Source organism: Colletotrichum truncatum (genome assembly GCF_014235925.2).
Source record: "Colletotrichum truncatum strain CMES1059 chromosome Unknown Contig_0003, whole genome shotgun sequence".
Classification (NCBI taxonomy): domain Eukaryota; kingdom Fungi; phylum Ascomycota; class Sordariomycetes; order Glomerellales; family Glomerellaceae; genus Colletotrichum; species Colletotrichum truncatum.
Window position 1 is genome coordinate 3,567,528 of NW_027222400.1, and position 17,168 is coordinate 3,584,695.

Here is a 17,168-nt window from a genome sequence, read left to right on the forward strand (position 1 = left end):
CATTGATTTGCCTGCCGGGTGCACACACAGTTGAAAGGCACAAGTGAGAATAAAAACTTTTTTGCATAAACTCAATCCGTCACTCACGTTTTTCCCCCCCCATTGCTAAGATGAGTGGCTCCGGAGTTTCGGACGTCAAACCGTTACATGTCTCTCCGCGTCGAGACAGTTGTTGTTCGTGGACGTTGGCTTGGCGTTGAGCCCGGAACGTGGGGGGGCAAGAAGCTCCACGCCGATCGTGAACCGGCATGCGTAAGCATCAGTATTGGCACAGGGCAGAGTGGTTCCTGGAAAGTTGGCAGATGAGAGGAGAAGAAGGACGTGGAGGGACGTGGTCGCAAGATCCATAATTTTTCCTAGTGGTGTTTAGGAAAAAAAAAAAAGAAAAAAAAGTTGGGACGAGGCTTGGTCGGTTGACGTCGACGACGAAGGGAGTTCCGGCCAGGGAAGGTGTTTGTAACTAGTCCGAATGGTGAGACGTTCCTAAATTGCGAACTCTTACCTATGTGGTTTCTTGGTGATGGATTTGGGCTTGGTTGTTTCGCTGGGCTGTGTGGTTTTGTCTCGGCGCGAGATTGTGATGGCGGTGTTTCGCCGGTGGTTACAACTTGTTTGGTCCTCTCAGGCGGTATCCTGTAAGCTGATTTCCCAGAACTGGGCCTTGGGGAGGTTTGTAGCTTTCTTGTTATGAAGTCTCGGGGTATTGATTGGTGTCTGGAAGGGCGAAAGGGTTACTTGTCGATGGTTTGGCTGATGAGCAATGTGTGTTCTTGGTTGATTGGCTTTCAAGCTGTGGCCAGCGGCGTCGGTATCTATGGCTGCGAAGGCAGATCAGAGAGAAAACATGTGGGATGTATGTAACCATTAATTTCTTCTACTCGGCAGTTCTGATGAGTAGGGTGAGAAGTGGCGAAGGCGCCATCCGGTGATGTCTGGATCCTCGGCGGCTCACGTCAGACGCTGATTTGCCCGAAATTTTGGCATTTAGAGCTGTGATCGACTCATGTCGTTCCACTTGTCGAGGTGCTGCGGATGCGGTAACGTTGACTTGTTGAGTTGTTCACTTTGTAGTAGCTACCATCTTAGGTCACCAGGAGAGACTAGCTTGAATTTTGATATGTTTGGGACATTCGTATGTGGACGTATGGGATCAGCGCGACGGTTAATCTATGCCTCCCACAATCCTCATTGGTCACCTCTTGATTACTTTCATAGCTCTGGATGCAAGAAACATACACCTCGTAACCCATTTCATTCCAGCCAGGCATGCACAGCAAGGTTCGGATCAGTAGTATGCCTGGGGAGGCATAGTAACCAGCGTAAAGAGGAAGTAATCAATCTTTACCATTTCAGTTACCACCCGCCCCCAAAATGTCTCTTTGTTGTTCTGAGTATGTTGCAGTATAGTAATGGCAGATAGTCAGAAGGAATAGGTGCATTGTCATGCATCGCACTACACAAGGGATGGGGTTCTCGTACTGACGCGCAGATAAGCCAAGTCTTCCGTCTCCCATTTTACTAGCAAATGGTTATATTTCCCAGATCCAGTGACGCCTCGGACCTTGTCAAGAGGCGTGAGAAGAAAGGGATTCTTAGGGCAGTGGGCGATATTCACCCAGATCAGCGCAAACCCACCCATTCTCAGCCTCACAGGTCTAAGTAATTTCCAAAGTGAAGAATATAGCTTCTCTCGTCACTCTCCAGCTTGCTACGTAGTAGTTCATACTCTGTTTTGGACGATATTACTAACCGTATCCCGTTTCCATGTTTGATCATTAGGCTCTTGTAACCAACATGAACCATTATAAACTTTTTAGTCAGTTTTCATTCGATTTGTATATCGTTCCAGCGTCCAAGACAATTTTTCATTCGGTTTATAGGTTGTCATCTCCCTTCGGTGCGGTCGTCTCCTTTTGCTGCTTTGCTTATGTTGGCTGAGAGGTCTCGTTCAGAGAACTACTCACAGTGATTACAGGGTCAATAAAACTATATTCGCCTGGTGCGTAAAGTTAGTGAAATAAATGACCTAGTCGTTTAAATCCGAGCTTTCTACTGTTTCAATCTTTCGATACGGATTAATAACTTGGTCACCTCCATACCAGTATTCAAAGCAGTTCCCTGTAAGCACAAAATCAGGCTCAATGTCAAATTCTCTAGTATATAGGGAATCTAAGGCAGAGAGTTTCCTTGAACTTCTTGAGCCAGTGATACCTGGGTTTTTACCCCTTCCTTGGAACGATAATGTCTACTTCTTGATGCGTAAATAGACCACAGCCTACCAGCACGAGACAGTACTTCTCTGAAAGGTAGTTGCGACTTCAGTTTCTAGATATACCATCACCACCACAGTGGTTTCTATTTTCGAAGAGTTAGAAAGTCAGCAGTAGTAGAAGCCACAGCGACTAACAATGGGAAGCAATCTTCATGGTCACGACGTGAGCGCATGCACCTACGGATTGGTCAGGGTTTCGGGATTTTCAGTCCTGTTAGATGTTGGGTTTTTTTACGCATGACGGATCAGCCACAAGTAGGAACTTGTTGATTTAGTCAATGCGAAGCGTAACTATATTTGAAGCAAAGCTGGGCGTTGTGCTCATGAAGCCTGCAAGCACGCTTTTCCTGCCTCTCACTTGTAACTCATATGAAGCTATTGGCCATGCATATCTGAAGGAGAGGCCCATCCAATGCGATAAACACGACTAGTCTGTCAGATTTGCCCTCGGGCGTCCAACTTACTTCGTCCCAAAATTCAGAGCAGTATGCTTCAGTGATACTAACCCACCGAGGCGTAACAATCGTTTGGTTTTTCCCCCTAAAATCTCCTCTGTATACCTGAGAATCTTTATTTACATTTGTTCAGAGTTGGACCGTTCACCAGTGGCTTCTTGGTCTTAGCCCTTACTCTCACCATGGCTTGTGGCAGTGGGTTATAAGTTTTGTTAAGTAATGGTATTATCACATACGACCATACCCACTGGAAAACTCGGGATCCCGTCCGCTCTCCCATAGATAAGCCAGTGAGGGCCGGATTAGTAGTTGGGTCGGTGACGACCAGCGAATACCTGGTGTTGTATGTTTTTGCCTCGTTTACTTTTTGCGAGTGAGCAGGCCTGTCTTCCAGTTTCTACGGGGAAAACACTACTTAGTATTCCTGGTTTTTTTTTTTTGTTTTTTTTTTAGAAAGCTTATGCTCATCATGGTCTCTGTGCGAATAAGTTCGTTGTTTACATTTGGCAACTGATAGTATGAACATGTTCACCTAGAATGTGTCTTTTCCCTACCCTGATGGATTTGCCGCCCCTTAGTTAGACAACGCGTCTTTTTGCCAAAGAGATAAGGCTATAATGCAACATTTGCAGGTACATTGAAAGTGGTGTTTGAGATATTTGAAGTTGCTTTTGCTAATCTCAACGTAAAGTTCCGTTGTTGTCTTTCAAAGCCTCAACCCCATATCTCAGCAACACTTCCTTCGATGCAGTTCAGTTTCCATAGCTCTTCAGTACCCAAAACCACCCTATTTACTACTGGCGATTGCTGTCAGTGAAAAGGGATTATCTCAACTTTTGCAAATTTACCAGCAGACCCAGGGTTCTCTGTCACTATACCCAGACTCCACAGTCATGCCCACACACTCCGCACTCAGGATACTCTTGACGATGGATGCCGCATAATAGAATACGCCGCTTCTCCCTGGTATCCAATTTCCCGTTTTCGGGCGAGGAATACCATCTCAAGTCAACTTCCGAGCTGCATGGCGCAACGGTAGCGCGTTCGACTCCGGATATACGCCTGGAGCGTTATCGAAAGGTTATCCGTTCAATTTGGGTTGTGGTTATGATTAGAGGGAGTTAGAGTCAGTAGGGCTCATTTTTGTTGCATCTTTTTGTGCCACAATGGTTTAATAGCCGATCCAGGATTACGATGCCAACTTTAGCAAATATGTCCTCGGGGTATTCGTAACAGGCTTCTATTGCATTATGTCAACTAATGAAAGCTTAGGATAGTTCATTATCACTGTTGTTGTTCGATATAGAGAACATAGGCTCAAAGATATTTGACGCTTTGGCTCTTATCGGTCAGTACATCACGTTTAAATTTCGTGCATGGTTCTTGTACATTGCTGCCGCTTCGGGGATCTTCAAGAGTGAGCCCATTATTACCCTGAGCATGAGATATCATAGTATACTTGGGCTGAACTTGATCGTTAAACTCTTGCCAGGGGGGATGATTGGCTTAGAAAAACCTCACCTCCTTGATGGATGATCGAAGTACTGCGTTTCGCCTTCCCAGTGAGCACAGGTATTGTGCGGGGAGCAAATTCAAGGAAAAACCAGTACAGCCAGAATTGTACAGAAACAATTAAAGTTTATGTAGAGTCTTTTTCTAAACGACTAATAGTCGTTACTGCAGTCAAAGGCGGCGCTGCTGTTCACACTTTGCTTACAAAAGTGTCGGTTGTTCCTTCTGTATACATGAAGACAAGCGGGCATATCGACGTATACGACTGTAAGAGGGGGCGATGTGGGTTGAAAATCAGTGGAACAGGTTGGAAGCCTCCCATATTGGTCTTTGATACTTGTCGAATTGGCAGTCTAAGACATATAGAAGAGGGAGTTCTCAGTTATATGTAGGTTGCGGCGGAGTATCCATCAATGGGCAACCGCATGTAGGAACAAGCTCACCAAAACTAATACATAGAAGACAACAGCCTATCAAAGACCAAATTGTTGAGGACTATACCTTCATTATCAACACCGTATACCATAATCACACCATGATGATTTGGCTTTAGCAGAAAGTTCTTATGCTAGGTCAAATTGCTCAGATTGTCTTCGCCCCGCCGTGATTCGGGCACAGGTGCAGGAAACGTTCTCAAGAGAAGTATTCGGCTGTTTTCCTTTTCGGCAGGAGGAAATGGTATATGTTTTTGTTCTACATAGTCTATCAGGACATTTGTGCAAGAGCTTCGATGGGGGCTCTATATCTATGCCTTTTACAAAGGCGACTCGGGACAAGGTGTCTTACCAAGCCCAGATCACCACGGTCAGACGCATGTATGCGCCTACAGAATCTTCCTATCGTATCATCTTGTGGCTTCATTTTAATTCAGCATCTTAACCGATCCGCTCAGCCTCCTCCATCAACTTTTCGACGCTGAACCTTTCGTCACCCGTTCGGAACCATTCCAACAGCTTTTTCCTTTCCGCCGCCCTCTCTTTGCCCTCAGCCTCACCGTAGAATCTCTGTAGGCACATGACGAGCCACTGTGCATGTTCTGTCTTGACGCCTCGGTCCTCCGACACCTTGCCGTGCATCAAAACAAGTCCCCTGTCATCTGCGAGGTCGGTATGGTGGGTAACGGTTGTATGAGGTTGCGCATATTCGCCCCGCGCCTTGAACTCGGCCAGCTGCGTGAACATGGCGGTTGCTGTCTTCGAGGCCGGGTCAAACACCCACTGCAGGAAGTGGATTTCGGCGCCCTGCGACTCGTGCGGGACGGGTAGGATGAACTGCGGGTTCTGCTTGGCGAGGGCCTCCATCGATCGATACGTCGAGGCGGGGATCACGGCGCAAAGGGAAGAAGGGTCGGAAGCATGGCGGAGACGCCAGATTGCCGTCAGCTCCTTGTCTGGCAGCTCGCGGGCCTTGGGGAGGTCGAGGATCTCGTCAAGGGATTTGACGCCGTTGCCCGATGAACCGGGAACAGGCGCTTGCTTTTGCGCAGCAGTCGCATCTGGGGACGCTGTAGCCGTAGAAGGGTTCGTAGGCGCGGGTTCATCGTTGAGGAGGTCATCCAGCCCAGGGACAGAGATGGCGTCCTTCTTCTTCTGATCTTGGATCTTGTCCGCATACACGGCCTTGAGCTCGTCAATGTTCGAGAGACCCTGCTCGCGAGCCTTTTGGTCGAGCTTGGCGCGATATTTTTCGATAACGGCACGGGGCTGCTGAGTTGTAGCGAGGAAGCGCACGTCATGAACCTGGGCCCAGCGCCGCTGGTTCGAGGCGCGGAAGGCGCGCGCCGAAGAGGTAACGAGGTGCCTCAGGGCGGGGATACGGCAAGATGCCATTGTGCGTCGTCTTATGTGCGTCTAGTGTCGTCCTCCTCGTAATTGACAAGAAAAAAGGCCGGAGAAAGGATGCGTGGTGGTTGTGGTGAGTTGAGATTGCGATGGAAAATGTGATTTCTAAATTGTCACTACCAAGATGCAGCGCAGTGTCTTCAATGTGAAAAGCTCCTGTGGGGCCCGGTGGTGGGGCCGGTTTTCGGCGCGGAGATGCCAACAACGTGTGTGTAAGGTACTTCTCCGGCCTCTCTTGTGCCACTTATCTCCAGATATTGGCTAGAGGTAGTATGCAAAATGGACATGAATTTTCACTGGAAAACTTACCTGACCCACGGCGCGATAATAGCCAAATATCTGTTGCCTAGAATGCAGGTCCTTCGACGCGACAAGACACACCCATACCCTTCAGTTAATGACCGAAATGCAATACCACATTATCCGACCTCCATCCTCATTACGAGCGACTTTCCCCCCAAGACTTCATCTGTAATCCAAACCCTATTCACAAAGGTTTAACAATGCCACCCGCACGGCTATCTAACGCGCGGTGGAAAGGTATCCTTATGTCTTAGCTGATTTTTTGCGGCACGGTGGCCAAGCCCTCAGTTACCTTGAGGGCGAGGCCATGCAAACTTGACTGCTGGTTGGTTCGTATTTTATTCGAAAATCAATTATTTAGAGCTCACACGTAGCATACATACTTTCCAGTAGATATGGCTCGGAATGTAAAATTTGGGTATATTAAATTGAAGGCCTTCCATGGTGCAACTGAATTAGCTATCTGGTACGCGATGGCAGCGCCTAGATTGTAAGCCTCTGACTCCAATCACGCAACTACTGTTACAATGAACCTGTCCTGTTTCCTGTTATTCCGCGCGTCCGATGATTCCTTAATACCATTATGTTTTCCGACAATCATACACGCCCACATCTAATGGATTCTACCTACATCACTCTATCGCCGAAATAATTCAAACGCTCGGTCTATCACATCATGTTTTCAACGTCTCTCGTCGACTACATCTAGTTCTGCTTAGAATTTGTTGACTATGATTGCACCACGTGCGCGCCTGCCCATAAAATGTTCACGGATGTGGAGTGGGAAGAGGCGTTTGAGATCAGCGGTACAGATAAATGCCCCATATCACTGGATTAACTTGTTCTCAAGTCGCAACACATGGGATGTTCACGACGCTTTGATATTCGGCATCGGTATCTACTCACATAGAAATTCAGAACATTGATTCAATATCTGACCTTTATGCCCAACACCCCTTCGGATATGCTAGGTGAATATAGTATAGTGAAGATGATGTCAGACCGAGACTCTCATAGCCCTTAAGATAGTTAGGTTACCAGTGTTCGATACTCCGCCCCGTCTACATATAGTATCAGAAAAGTACTACATTCAGTTATAGAGCAGCGGCCTTTTGATAGTGATCATTCAGAGCTATAATAATAGGACCAGCTTTCATCAGACCCAGCCGTAACTAGTTTACTTCTCTGGTAATAAAACCGCCGGAGATAGAAGCCGACTTCGCTAGCATTTATATTTACCCGGGTTTCTAGACTCCAGGAGGACCACCACAAACCCTAGGGGGAATAGGACTAGATAAGAGCCATATAGATAAAAGTAAGCATTTTCTATACAAGTCCCCTACCCTTTCAAATCATTACCCGCTCTAATTTTTACTAATAGTCTATATCCTCTATCTAGATCATAATATCCTTTCAGGCCTATCCGACGTTCTAATAACCATTTCAAGAGATTTATAGTCTTCGAGAATTTCAATCAACACTATCCAACTACCCTGCGGTAAATAAGCGGATAAGAAAGGATTCGCAACCATGCCCTAGCCTTTAGTTAGAAAGTCATACTCATCAGCCTCAGGCTTGAACATCTTGCAGCATTCTTTATCGCAAACACTAGCCATTTTTTCGAGACCCATCTCGCTTGGGAGTGGCCGAGCCTAACCTTGATTGCTCTTACTTCAAAAGTACTTACGCCTGACGAAAAGTTTATTGAGATTGAAGCTATACTTCGGGCAGCAGCAACAGCGGTTACAAAAATGCCCCCAAATAAGGGAGATTCGGAACGGATGAAACGGGCTATCGGCGCTCTTCAGGTATCAGGCGTTCTGCAACATACGACAAGTTATAAGTATTAGAGAGGCACATGAAAATTGGCTATGTAGCTACCCATATTCCAGGCTTGGGACCCTGTAATGCATCAGTACGACAGATGGAGGCTCACCATGGTTCAGAAGAGGCTGGATAAAGCTGCAATCAAGTCTCACGGTGATGTAGTTCATTACTTAATGCTTTCAAGCTAGACCATTCGGCCCATATCGTTACGGCAGACCCAAGGAAAACAGAGAGCTCTAGAGGGCGTAGACGTTGTATAATATCAATAAAAACCGTTAAGCTAGTAGTGGCAGGTAGCAAAAGTAGAGTTGAGCACAACCGCAGCGGGTATTGTATATGGCAGGATAGACAAGCTGCGAGATCAAGATGGTGGGTCAAAGCAGGGACGGAAGCGGTTGCGTCAGCGTCGGGCAAGGCAGGGCCCTGTATTGGGTAGAGCAACATTAGGAAGCGTCTTTTGCGAGGTTGGACAAGACAGCCCTGGGAAACGACCATGGCAGCTAGGTCGGGATTACGAACAAAAAGAACCAGCTCAGAAACGGCCGGCAACGACAGATGATGATGGGCAACTTTGACCAAGCTTCCCTTTATGTTTGGTGTACTTGGCGGTGAAAGTGGCAGTGTGGCTGAGTTTTGTATGCTTAGCCACTCCCTGAGAACCAAGTTCTCAGAGCTCAGTTAGAAAGCAGCGAGACTCTAGGCTAAAGGCCTGTCAATCTGTCATGAGCAGTGCCCTGAAATCCGGCCGCCTGTAGCGACCGCGTGTTATATGGCGACACTTTTGGGCCACCGGAAATTCTGTATTACCAATGATGACAAACTGGCAGCTTTATGATGGTGAACCTTGAGGATAAGTGTTTGGCTAGGGGCAAGCCCCACAGCGGTTTGGTTTGGTTACATTTGCTGGGGCAAGTCTGGGGTAAGTTATTGATCTGGGGTACTGTTACCTCCGTTTTATAGCCAGTGTCCCCGGATATAGACCCGAAGAGCGTAATGCGTGGTGCTGTTCAACATTTTCTTTTGAATGTGATGACGAGAAGTTATGAATTAGACTCATCTGTGCCTTACAATGGAAGCGAAGCAGTATTAATTGTTCTTCGAGACCAAACAGAGAGACCTGCCATAGGGATCTGTCTGACAATAGTTGGGGTATTATGTGTCAAAGTCCTCAAGCTACTTGCATCGCCACCTCAATACCTTAATCGAGATGAATTTGAGTCGACACATAATTGATTGAATTAGGTGCCTTATGCCCTTCTTTTTTTTTTTTTTTTGAGGTGTAGTTACTTCATTTCCCGACGACGTGGAGAGCAGGTTCCGAAAGGATTTGAGCGATGAGTTTATGTTCCATCTATTAACGGCCTCTAAGTAATTCTGCTCATCTACGCAGGCATGCGGCATGGTTGTAGCAATCTAACAGAGGTGTGAAAACTAAGAAAAGACAACACTGATTATGAACGGATGAACTGCCAGAAAGGAGGGTGCTAGTGAGGTGCCGCTGGGCGCCGCCAGAACCGACTTCACCCTCAACGCCTCATCTGCGTGCTATTTCACATTCGGCACATGCTGTAGGCAAGATGATTACTGGCGTGCCCAAACCCGCAAACTTACGCTCTACACATCACAACCACAGCCTTAAGATGCTTCACTTATCGTCGAGCGAATCGGCGAGAAAAGCAAAGAGTAAGTGAACGACAGCCAATGGACCTAAACATGATAGCAAGAATAGAGGGAAGGTAGGTCCGTCCAATTTGAAATGCGGGGAAGCCCATGTCCAGGTCCATGCCCAACATCCGGGGGAACACTAACGCAGGCTTGGGAGATGATTGTGGTGGTGGTGAGCTACCAAGGCGCCGGGATTGGCCGCACCAACCAACCCCCCATGACATGGTGAACAGGCCTGCTTCGCCTGGGCATCCGGGCAAGGTGTGACAATTGGCATGTGGTAGACGCTGTAGACAAGATGAGGGGAAGCGGCAGGAAGTGCTTGGAGAAAGGGGTTTATTATTAGCACGGTCGATCCGACCTTGTCCTGCCCCTCATCTCATCTCTATATCAACTTCATGCCATCCCAAATGTTTTGGCTGGCTCAACGGCAATGTGCGAGAAACGCTGGATAGTTGTCTTTAAGTTTCATATTGATGTTGTACAGGAACTATGGACATAGCAGCACTAAGAAAACACGTCCTAGGTCGGACAAACGCTTAAAACCAGCTTTAGAGGCATACTCTCTATGCTTCGAGAATATGCCTCATAAGATACCTCCTCTCTCGGATATCAATCATCTAATTCTAAAATCTCACCCCAGTTTTGAAAATCGCTCTTAATCCTCCACGTTGCTCAAACTCTTCATAGTCCATTCGACTGATTACTCGGACCAAGTAGGCTTGAAGGTCCAGCGCTGATTCTCAGTGCCCTGGGCGAAGGGAACGCCAAGCTCGAACAGCTTGACAATGACGTTGGAGAAGTCCTTGAAGAAAGTCTCGTTATCCTTGGCATACTGCTCAACGTACTTCTTGAAGGTCTTGTCCTGGATCAGGGCATAGTCGGCAGGGAGCATCATCAAGGTCTTGGTGCTCTTGTCCTCGTACTGGGCAGGGCCGTCCCACTTCTTCCACTGCCACTTCTCGTTCAAAAGCAGCTTGAAGTAGTCGTTGGTCATGACGGTAGGGGAAAAGGTCCAGGGGCCAGAGAAGCCAGAGCGGTCGGTGTGGCAGCGGCCGAGGGCGTGAGCACCAGCCAGAGCAACGATCTCCTGGTCATTGAAGCCCATACGGTAGAAGATATCGCGGAGGTGCTTCTCACGCTTGGAGGCGTCGGGAAGGCGGCCGTCCGGGGTGCAGGCTGCGGCCTCGCCGTCGCTGCGGCCGGGGCGGTAGGGGATAATGGGACCTTGCATTTCCTGAATGGCGCAAACGCCACCAAGGATCCAGAGGTCAGAGTAGGTGATCCAAGGGAATTGCTCTGTGGCGAAGTCAGTAATCAAGTTCAGGGCGTTTAGTGTTCAGAAATGTTTGGGAAGCGGATCTCAAGTGGCGCGTTAGGATTGACTCACGCTTAACAGGCTCGAGGAAGTCACGGGCAGCCTTCAAGCCAGCGTTGGCTCCGTGGTCGGCCTCGGGGGCAAAACGCATGGTGGCACCGTTGCTGCCGCCAGTGCCAGTCTCCTTGTCGAAGGTACCGCTAGCGTGCCAGGCCAAGCGGACAAGAACAGGACCGTAGCTGCCGTCATCGTACTCATCGTTCTCTTCGAGACGGTCGGCAATGGCCTTGTAAACCTTCTCGTAGTCGGCCTTGGTAGGGTTGGTGACCTTGGGAATAGAGCCGGCAGAGACACCACCCTCGCGGGTATAGAAGTATGCTCCGCCACCAATGACAGCGGCACCAGTGAGCCAAACCCAGGTGGAGCTGCCAGACTTGCCGGCAGGCTCAGAGGAGTAGAAGCGGCGGCCCTGCTGGCGGAAGGCCTGGCGGGGGGCGACAGCGAAGGTGTTTCTGGCGGTGGTTCTCATCGCCGCGCGGGCGAACTGTCTAGTAGAGGCGGCCATCTGCTTGCGGGAAGCTTCGTCAGTATTAGATGCCTAGGCGTGATATCAAGGAGAGAGGGAATGGAGGAGGAAGAGAGGTAAAAAGATGGAAGGAGTTAATGCCGGTATAAGACAGCTCAACAGGGAAAAATCGTAGTGGAAGAGTGTGTTAAAGGGATAGCTAGTGACTGACCTTGAAAGAGCTTTTGTGGTATGGTTACAAGATATCAAAAATATGATCACAATCGCAATGGGAGGTATATGAAAGAAAAAGAAGGGAAGCTTTGGAGCAGAGGCAGGGGCGAGAAAGGGAGAGATCAGTACTTAAAAAGACTTGAGAATGGTTGCTACCCGGGGGGGCGTTTGAGAACTACCTCTGCACCCTGGGCTTTGCCGGGCTGGCACACTGGCCACAAGGCCCGCGTCGGCCAAGAATCCCGCCTTCTGGCACTTTTGGAGGGGGTGAGAGACGAGGGCCGAGGGAGACGGCAACGTATGAAATGAGAAATTGGAAGCCTCTGAGTGGTCAGATTGGGAAGCTCCAGTCTGGAAACAAGGGACCAGGGGTGGCCGAGGTGCGCGGGAGCCACTTGTTTTTGCTCCGGGGCCCTTGCCCACTGCTCGCGATGTGGGTTCCCATTTACGTTTCTTGCTGGACGTTTTTATGGTGGGGCCATTTGGCGTCGTCGTCGTCGCGCCTTGGACTTGCGACAGCAAGGAAAGGTATGCGCGGTACCTGTAAGACGAGCATCCTGCAAGACAAATGGAGCTAGTATGCACGTTACTTTGCAATTTTTGCTGGGGTCCAATGTCGAACCCAATTCGAAACCTGCCGGTCACGGCTACCGTTCATAGGGGTGGGAGAAACGGTCTGGGGGAAGGTATCTTTCACAATAACACGTTGAGAATTCCCAAAGGGTTGCGAAAAGACGACTGACACATGCTCCGACAAACCCATGTGGCCATATCTGACTTCCGCTTCTACATCTTTTTTTTTTTTTTTTTTTTCACCCGTCCCCTTAGCTCCGATAATGGAGGCGAAACTCCAACTAAGCAAGTCCAGACCTGAGTTGCTTTCATAAGCAACTGTCTCCAACTTTAGCACACTACAAATAAATCAAATCTTAATGTCCAATGAGCGATTGCCAGTCCCTCAATTGGGGCCGTCGTACTCCGTCGACCTCCGTTGTCGTTACCGATGATGATATTCATCTCCACGGTATCTGGATCCTGTTCCTCGGCTAGCCCAACCGATGATGACCCCGCCAAGCGTCGACCGCAGCGGCGGTGCTGCGCAACCGCCTTGCCCTTTCATTTTGTAGTATTTGTAATGAATCTCCCGGGGGGCCCAATTTATCCCCATTGTAGGTTGACTCGAGCCCCGGACGGGGCAGGCGCCGATGTAGGATGGGGCGGTTGCTTTCGTTCGGAAGAAACAGTCACCTGCAGATCTGACTGACTGACTTGGCCTGTCTCTCCGAGTACTGTGTGCAAGTCTGAAGTACCTCTGATGTTCTGATACGGCGTAGTAAACGTGCTTCAGTTGTCCACCCACTGCGAAACGGCACCACCAAAACTCGGCCTTCGTTGACTCAGCCTTGGCCAAATTGCCTCTCCCCTATTTTCCCTCTTTCGTTTTTTTTTTCTCTTTCCAACGGGACTACAAGCTAACAGACGTCTCTGCATTTTGAGGTGTGCATCAAACTTACCTTGGCGTGCCCTTCTAATTGCGTCTCTGCGGGTCTCGGTTTCTCGATCGTGCACATGGGAACCTGGATCTGGACCCTCCATATGACGCCCTAAATCACAAAGCACGCTGTTGTTGCCATCGCGCCGCAACAAATACATACTTGCGCTGTTCACCTACCCCTCCACTTCCCACGGGTTCGGATGCCCCTCTTCCAGCTCACGCCATGACGGTGACATGGTTCGGCAGCACGGCAGCGAGCCTGTCAATTCCGTCAAACGGCCGCTGCAATATTTCCGAGACCGTTCCGAGCCGAAACTTGCCAACAGCTGCATTCTCTCAGACCGAGGGTGCCCTCGGGGAAAATGTCTATTCTTCTCTAGTGCAAAAGTTGACCTCCCCTGGCGTAGGCCTCCTCAAACGGGCAAAAACTTCCTGAAAATCCTCCTGTTCTGACTGTAATCAACCACCACCTTCACTCACCCCACTGACAATTAGCTTTGAAGCCTGAAGCCTATCGCCCACCGTATGTGCAATGCACACCATGCAGAGTATAAATAAACGCCACTACCATGACACATTTGTCACCATTGACTTGTTTCCCTGAAGCCTTTCCAAACACTTTCGGTAACCTACCCGCTGACAAACCGAACTATTTACCAAGGACGGCTTAAGCAACCGTGGGATCTGCCAGAAACCTCGGCGTCCGCCGACTTTCGTCGGCGGCGCTACCCGCACCTTAACCGCTCCGTTGGGGCATCGTGGCTCAACGAATCATGATCAGCAATTTATACTCGGGTGCGAAAAGTCACGTTTTCGCATCCAGTTTGGAGAACAACGCTCTTTAGTCTTTATTGAGCTATTATGATTTGCATTGCAGCTGGCACGCAAACCCCGAGAGCTGGCATCGCGCGAACTTCTCGCACCAAAGCAAACACCCTCCGTTAAATGTGGTCTCTCCGTGTAGTCGCGGCCTCTCTCTATGGAGTACCCCCTACACGCTGCATACAATACAACTTCGTCGAGGCTGACCACCCGTGCAAAATCTGTCGTGAAATCGAGTCATATAATACAAGAAAATCGAGGAAAGCCTCCAGGGTGCCCAGAGCCCCATAACTCCTGGATGCCTAATGGAAAACTGACCAAACTCCACCTAGTTGAACAACGCCGTCCCTTGGCCTTCCACGTCTGGCTCGTTGGGCAGCTCATAGTACTTCAGGTATCTAGCCTCGGCACGGTGTCTTGTCGTCTCGTCCAACTCGCCTCCGCCAACACCGTTCTCTTTGCCAGCGGATTTGCCTTTGGCCAAGACGGAAATGGATTCAGGGCTGTCATCGCGTTAGCATCCAAGATGTCTTGATACAGAAACTTTAAGACTTACCCATAAATCTCTCGATCGATGGACAGGAACTGCTTCATAGCATCCTTGCCACCCCGTTGCTGCAGGTATGAAAGGTAAATGTGGTATAATTCCTTCTTAGTTGATGCCGACAGGCGACTCTTGGTTCGCAATTCGTCAAAGATCTGCTTCACACGATCGCCATGTTGGTCCTCAACTTCGGTACTAGTTGCTTGTTGCAGCTCAAATTCCAGCCACTTGTCCCAGAAGACGCGGCTGTCGGCGTACCACTGCACATTTTTAAGAAACACGTTGCGCGCCTCTTCGGTTGAGCCCTTGACCTTCCAGAGGAAACAGGCCCACTCTGTCACCAAGGCCGCCTTTGTGAAGATGTCGACTTGCGGGGAGTCGATCTGTGTCTTGAAAACCTCAATCGCGGCGTCAAGTCCACTCTGGCGACGTTGAAGGTGTGCCCATGAAGTAATGGCCTCAATGCAGTCAGGTAGCTTTATCAGGATCGCAGCATGAATATCTCGCGCGATGTCCACGCGCCCACAGCTCTCTTCGAAATAGGCCCACTGGAGTCTAATGCCCGGGCGGCTGATGGGCACAAACATGGTGGCGGCGCGTTGGTAGATGATTCTGACCTCTTCATCCTTGCCCTCCTGTGCTGACATCCATCGGGCGTAACGGAACCAGAATTCGTCGTAGAACGCGCAGGTAACCAAGCATCGCTCGTAGAGGAAGACAACTCGCGTGAAGCTGCCTTCAGATTCCTCAAAGTCGAGGTACTTGCGCCAATTGGCGAGCTGGGAGTTTTCGAGTTCAGTGACGTGGAAGTAGGGTCGCTTAACCTCGGATTCGTATGTCCATCGCTTGTTGGTCTCATTCTGCGTCTGGGTAAAATATTCGTAGTACATAGCGTCAATCTTGGTTCGGATGTCGCGCTCGACCTCAAGTTCCGTTCGCTGCACGCCAGCATACTGGGCACTCTCCGCCTCGACTTCAGCTTTGAATCTGTCCAGCGTATCGGAGGGGACCAACTCGGCGATAGGCCGACTGTGAGATAATTGGCGGAACCGCTCGAAATACCGAGCATACTGGTGCATCGGAATGTGAATGACGCGGGAAAGAATGGCAAATATCTTATCTTGCGCCTCCTGCCGCTCTTCGTACTCAATGTATTTATCCCAGAAAGGGTGGGCAAGAAAATCAAGACCGACAGAGTTGGCGCCGCGTTCAAACAACCTGGAGCATAGGGTCAACAAACGGCCAGAGATAGGGGAAGGGAGTGACCAAGGCAATGGGGAAGGCGGGATATACAGGAAGGGGTATCAGGTGAAATCAACTAGCGAGTCCAAGTCCAAAGCATTCCAAGGAGAGCGGTATGGTGGAGATGCGACGTGAAGCGTGAAGCGTGAAGCGAAGAACGGATCAGGTCATCGTCAAGTGGAAATCAACAGAGCCTGGTAAACTAGCGTGAGAGCGCATCCCAAAATTGGGGCTGCTGTTGGCATTTCTCACCGTCGGATACTTGGAGGGGCCGTGGGTACAGCCCATGCATCGCTCGGTCGAAGTCTTGAGCGGCCCGGTAAGGCATGCTGTGGTGATGGTGATGTTAAGGGGAAGGAAAGCCGACCGTTAATACTTACTCTCTGACGAGGTGTGGGACATGGGTGGTCTCCATTTTGAAGGAGCAGTAGTCGGTCCACAAGTCGACAGAATTGGTGATGCTGGCGCATCCACGCTCGTAGACCTAGAGAAGAGCGCAAGTCAGCGGCGGCCCGGGAACCAAGGGAGGGAGAGAGCTGAGGCTGCGATGCGACACGCCACAGTGTAACAGTTACTCACCATTTCGGCAGACTCGGGCCCAGCAATATTGAACTCGAGATCGGCATACTTCTTCCAGTAGCCGAAAAGAAGGGGGAACTTGAGCAGGAAACGGTCGTAGGCATCGCGGAGGGTTGCAAGCGCCTGTGGACTGGAGTTACGGTTCAAGCCGCCCTCTAGGCCCTCGCAGGCGCGAACAAGTTTTTCCCAGTTCTCGAAGTTATCGGAATCAGCCTCCTGTGATGTAAGAAAGGTTAGCCAAAGGCCAATTGGGCAGGGAAGCAGGTGCGGCGCTGGCGATGTTGCAGTGACGTACCACTTCAGCTTGAAGCTTCTTGATTTCGGCGTTCTCCTCGTCGGAGCTCCCGAAGTGGTCGAAGTCGGACATGGTAGGCTTTTTATTGAACAACGAGTGGCGGAGAAATGATAAATTTGCAACTGTAAAAAGAGTCTGGTGGGTAGGCGCAAGACTGCGACAGGCTGCAGCTGACGTTGAAGACGGGTTGCAGATGGCAGAATGAGGGCGCCGCGGGTCGTCGAGACTGTGGCCGTTGGAACCGTGGATGGCCAGGTCA

At 49.7% G+C, this 17,168-nt stretch overlaps 3 protein-coding genes across 3 annotated transcripts, besides 1 other annotated feature; all 3 read right to left on the reverse strand.

The window, feature by feature from the left end:
• Nucleotides 1-2,842: 2,842 nt before the first annotated feature.
• Nucleotides 2,843-3,007: a sequence feature (Protein overlapping with rRNA (CTRU02_205883, KAL0939273.1) was converted to a misc_feature.).
• A 2,107-nt stretch (nucleotides 3,008-5,114) lies between these two features.
• Nucleotides 5,115-6,068, reverse strand: CTRU02_205884 (f1f0 atp synthase assembly protein; the record flags this gene model as incomplete). The annotated part of the gene is made up of 1 exon (XM_036722958.1): nucleotides 5,115-6,068. The coding sequence occupies one exon, from the start codon at nucleotides 6,066-6,068 to the stop codon at nucleotides 5,115-5,117; it is 954 nt and encodes a 317-aa protein (XP_036585256.1).
• Nucleotides 6,069-10,578: 4,510 nt separating this feature from the next.
• On the reverse strand, nucleotides 10,579-11,758 carry CTRU02_205885 (cytochrome c peroxidase; the record flags this gene model as incomplete). The annotated part of the gene is made up of 2 exons (XM_036722959.1): nucleotides 10,579-11,174; nucleotides 11,266-11,758. 2 exons carry the CDS (start codon nucleotides 11,756-11,758, stop codon nucleotides 10,579-10,581), a joined length of 1,089 nt encoding a protein of 362 aa, XP_036585257.1.
• Nucleotides 11,759-14,577: 2,819 nt separating this feature from the next.
• On the reverse strand, nucleotides 14,578-15,872 carry CTRU02_205886 (mRNA splicing protein; the record flags this gene model as incomplete). The annotated part of the gene is made up of 2 exons (XM_036722960.1): nucleotides 14,578-14,752; nucleotides 14,806-15,872. 2 exons carry the CDS (start codon nucleotides 15,870-15,872, stop codon nucleotides 14,578-14,580), a joined length of 1,242 nt encoding a protein of 413 aa, XP_036585258.1.
• Nucleotides 15,873-17,168: the final 1,296 nt, after the last annotated feature.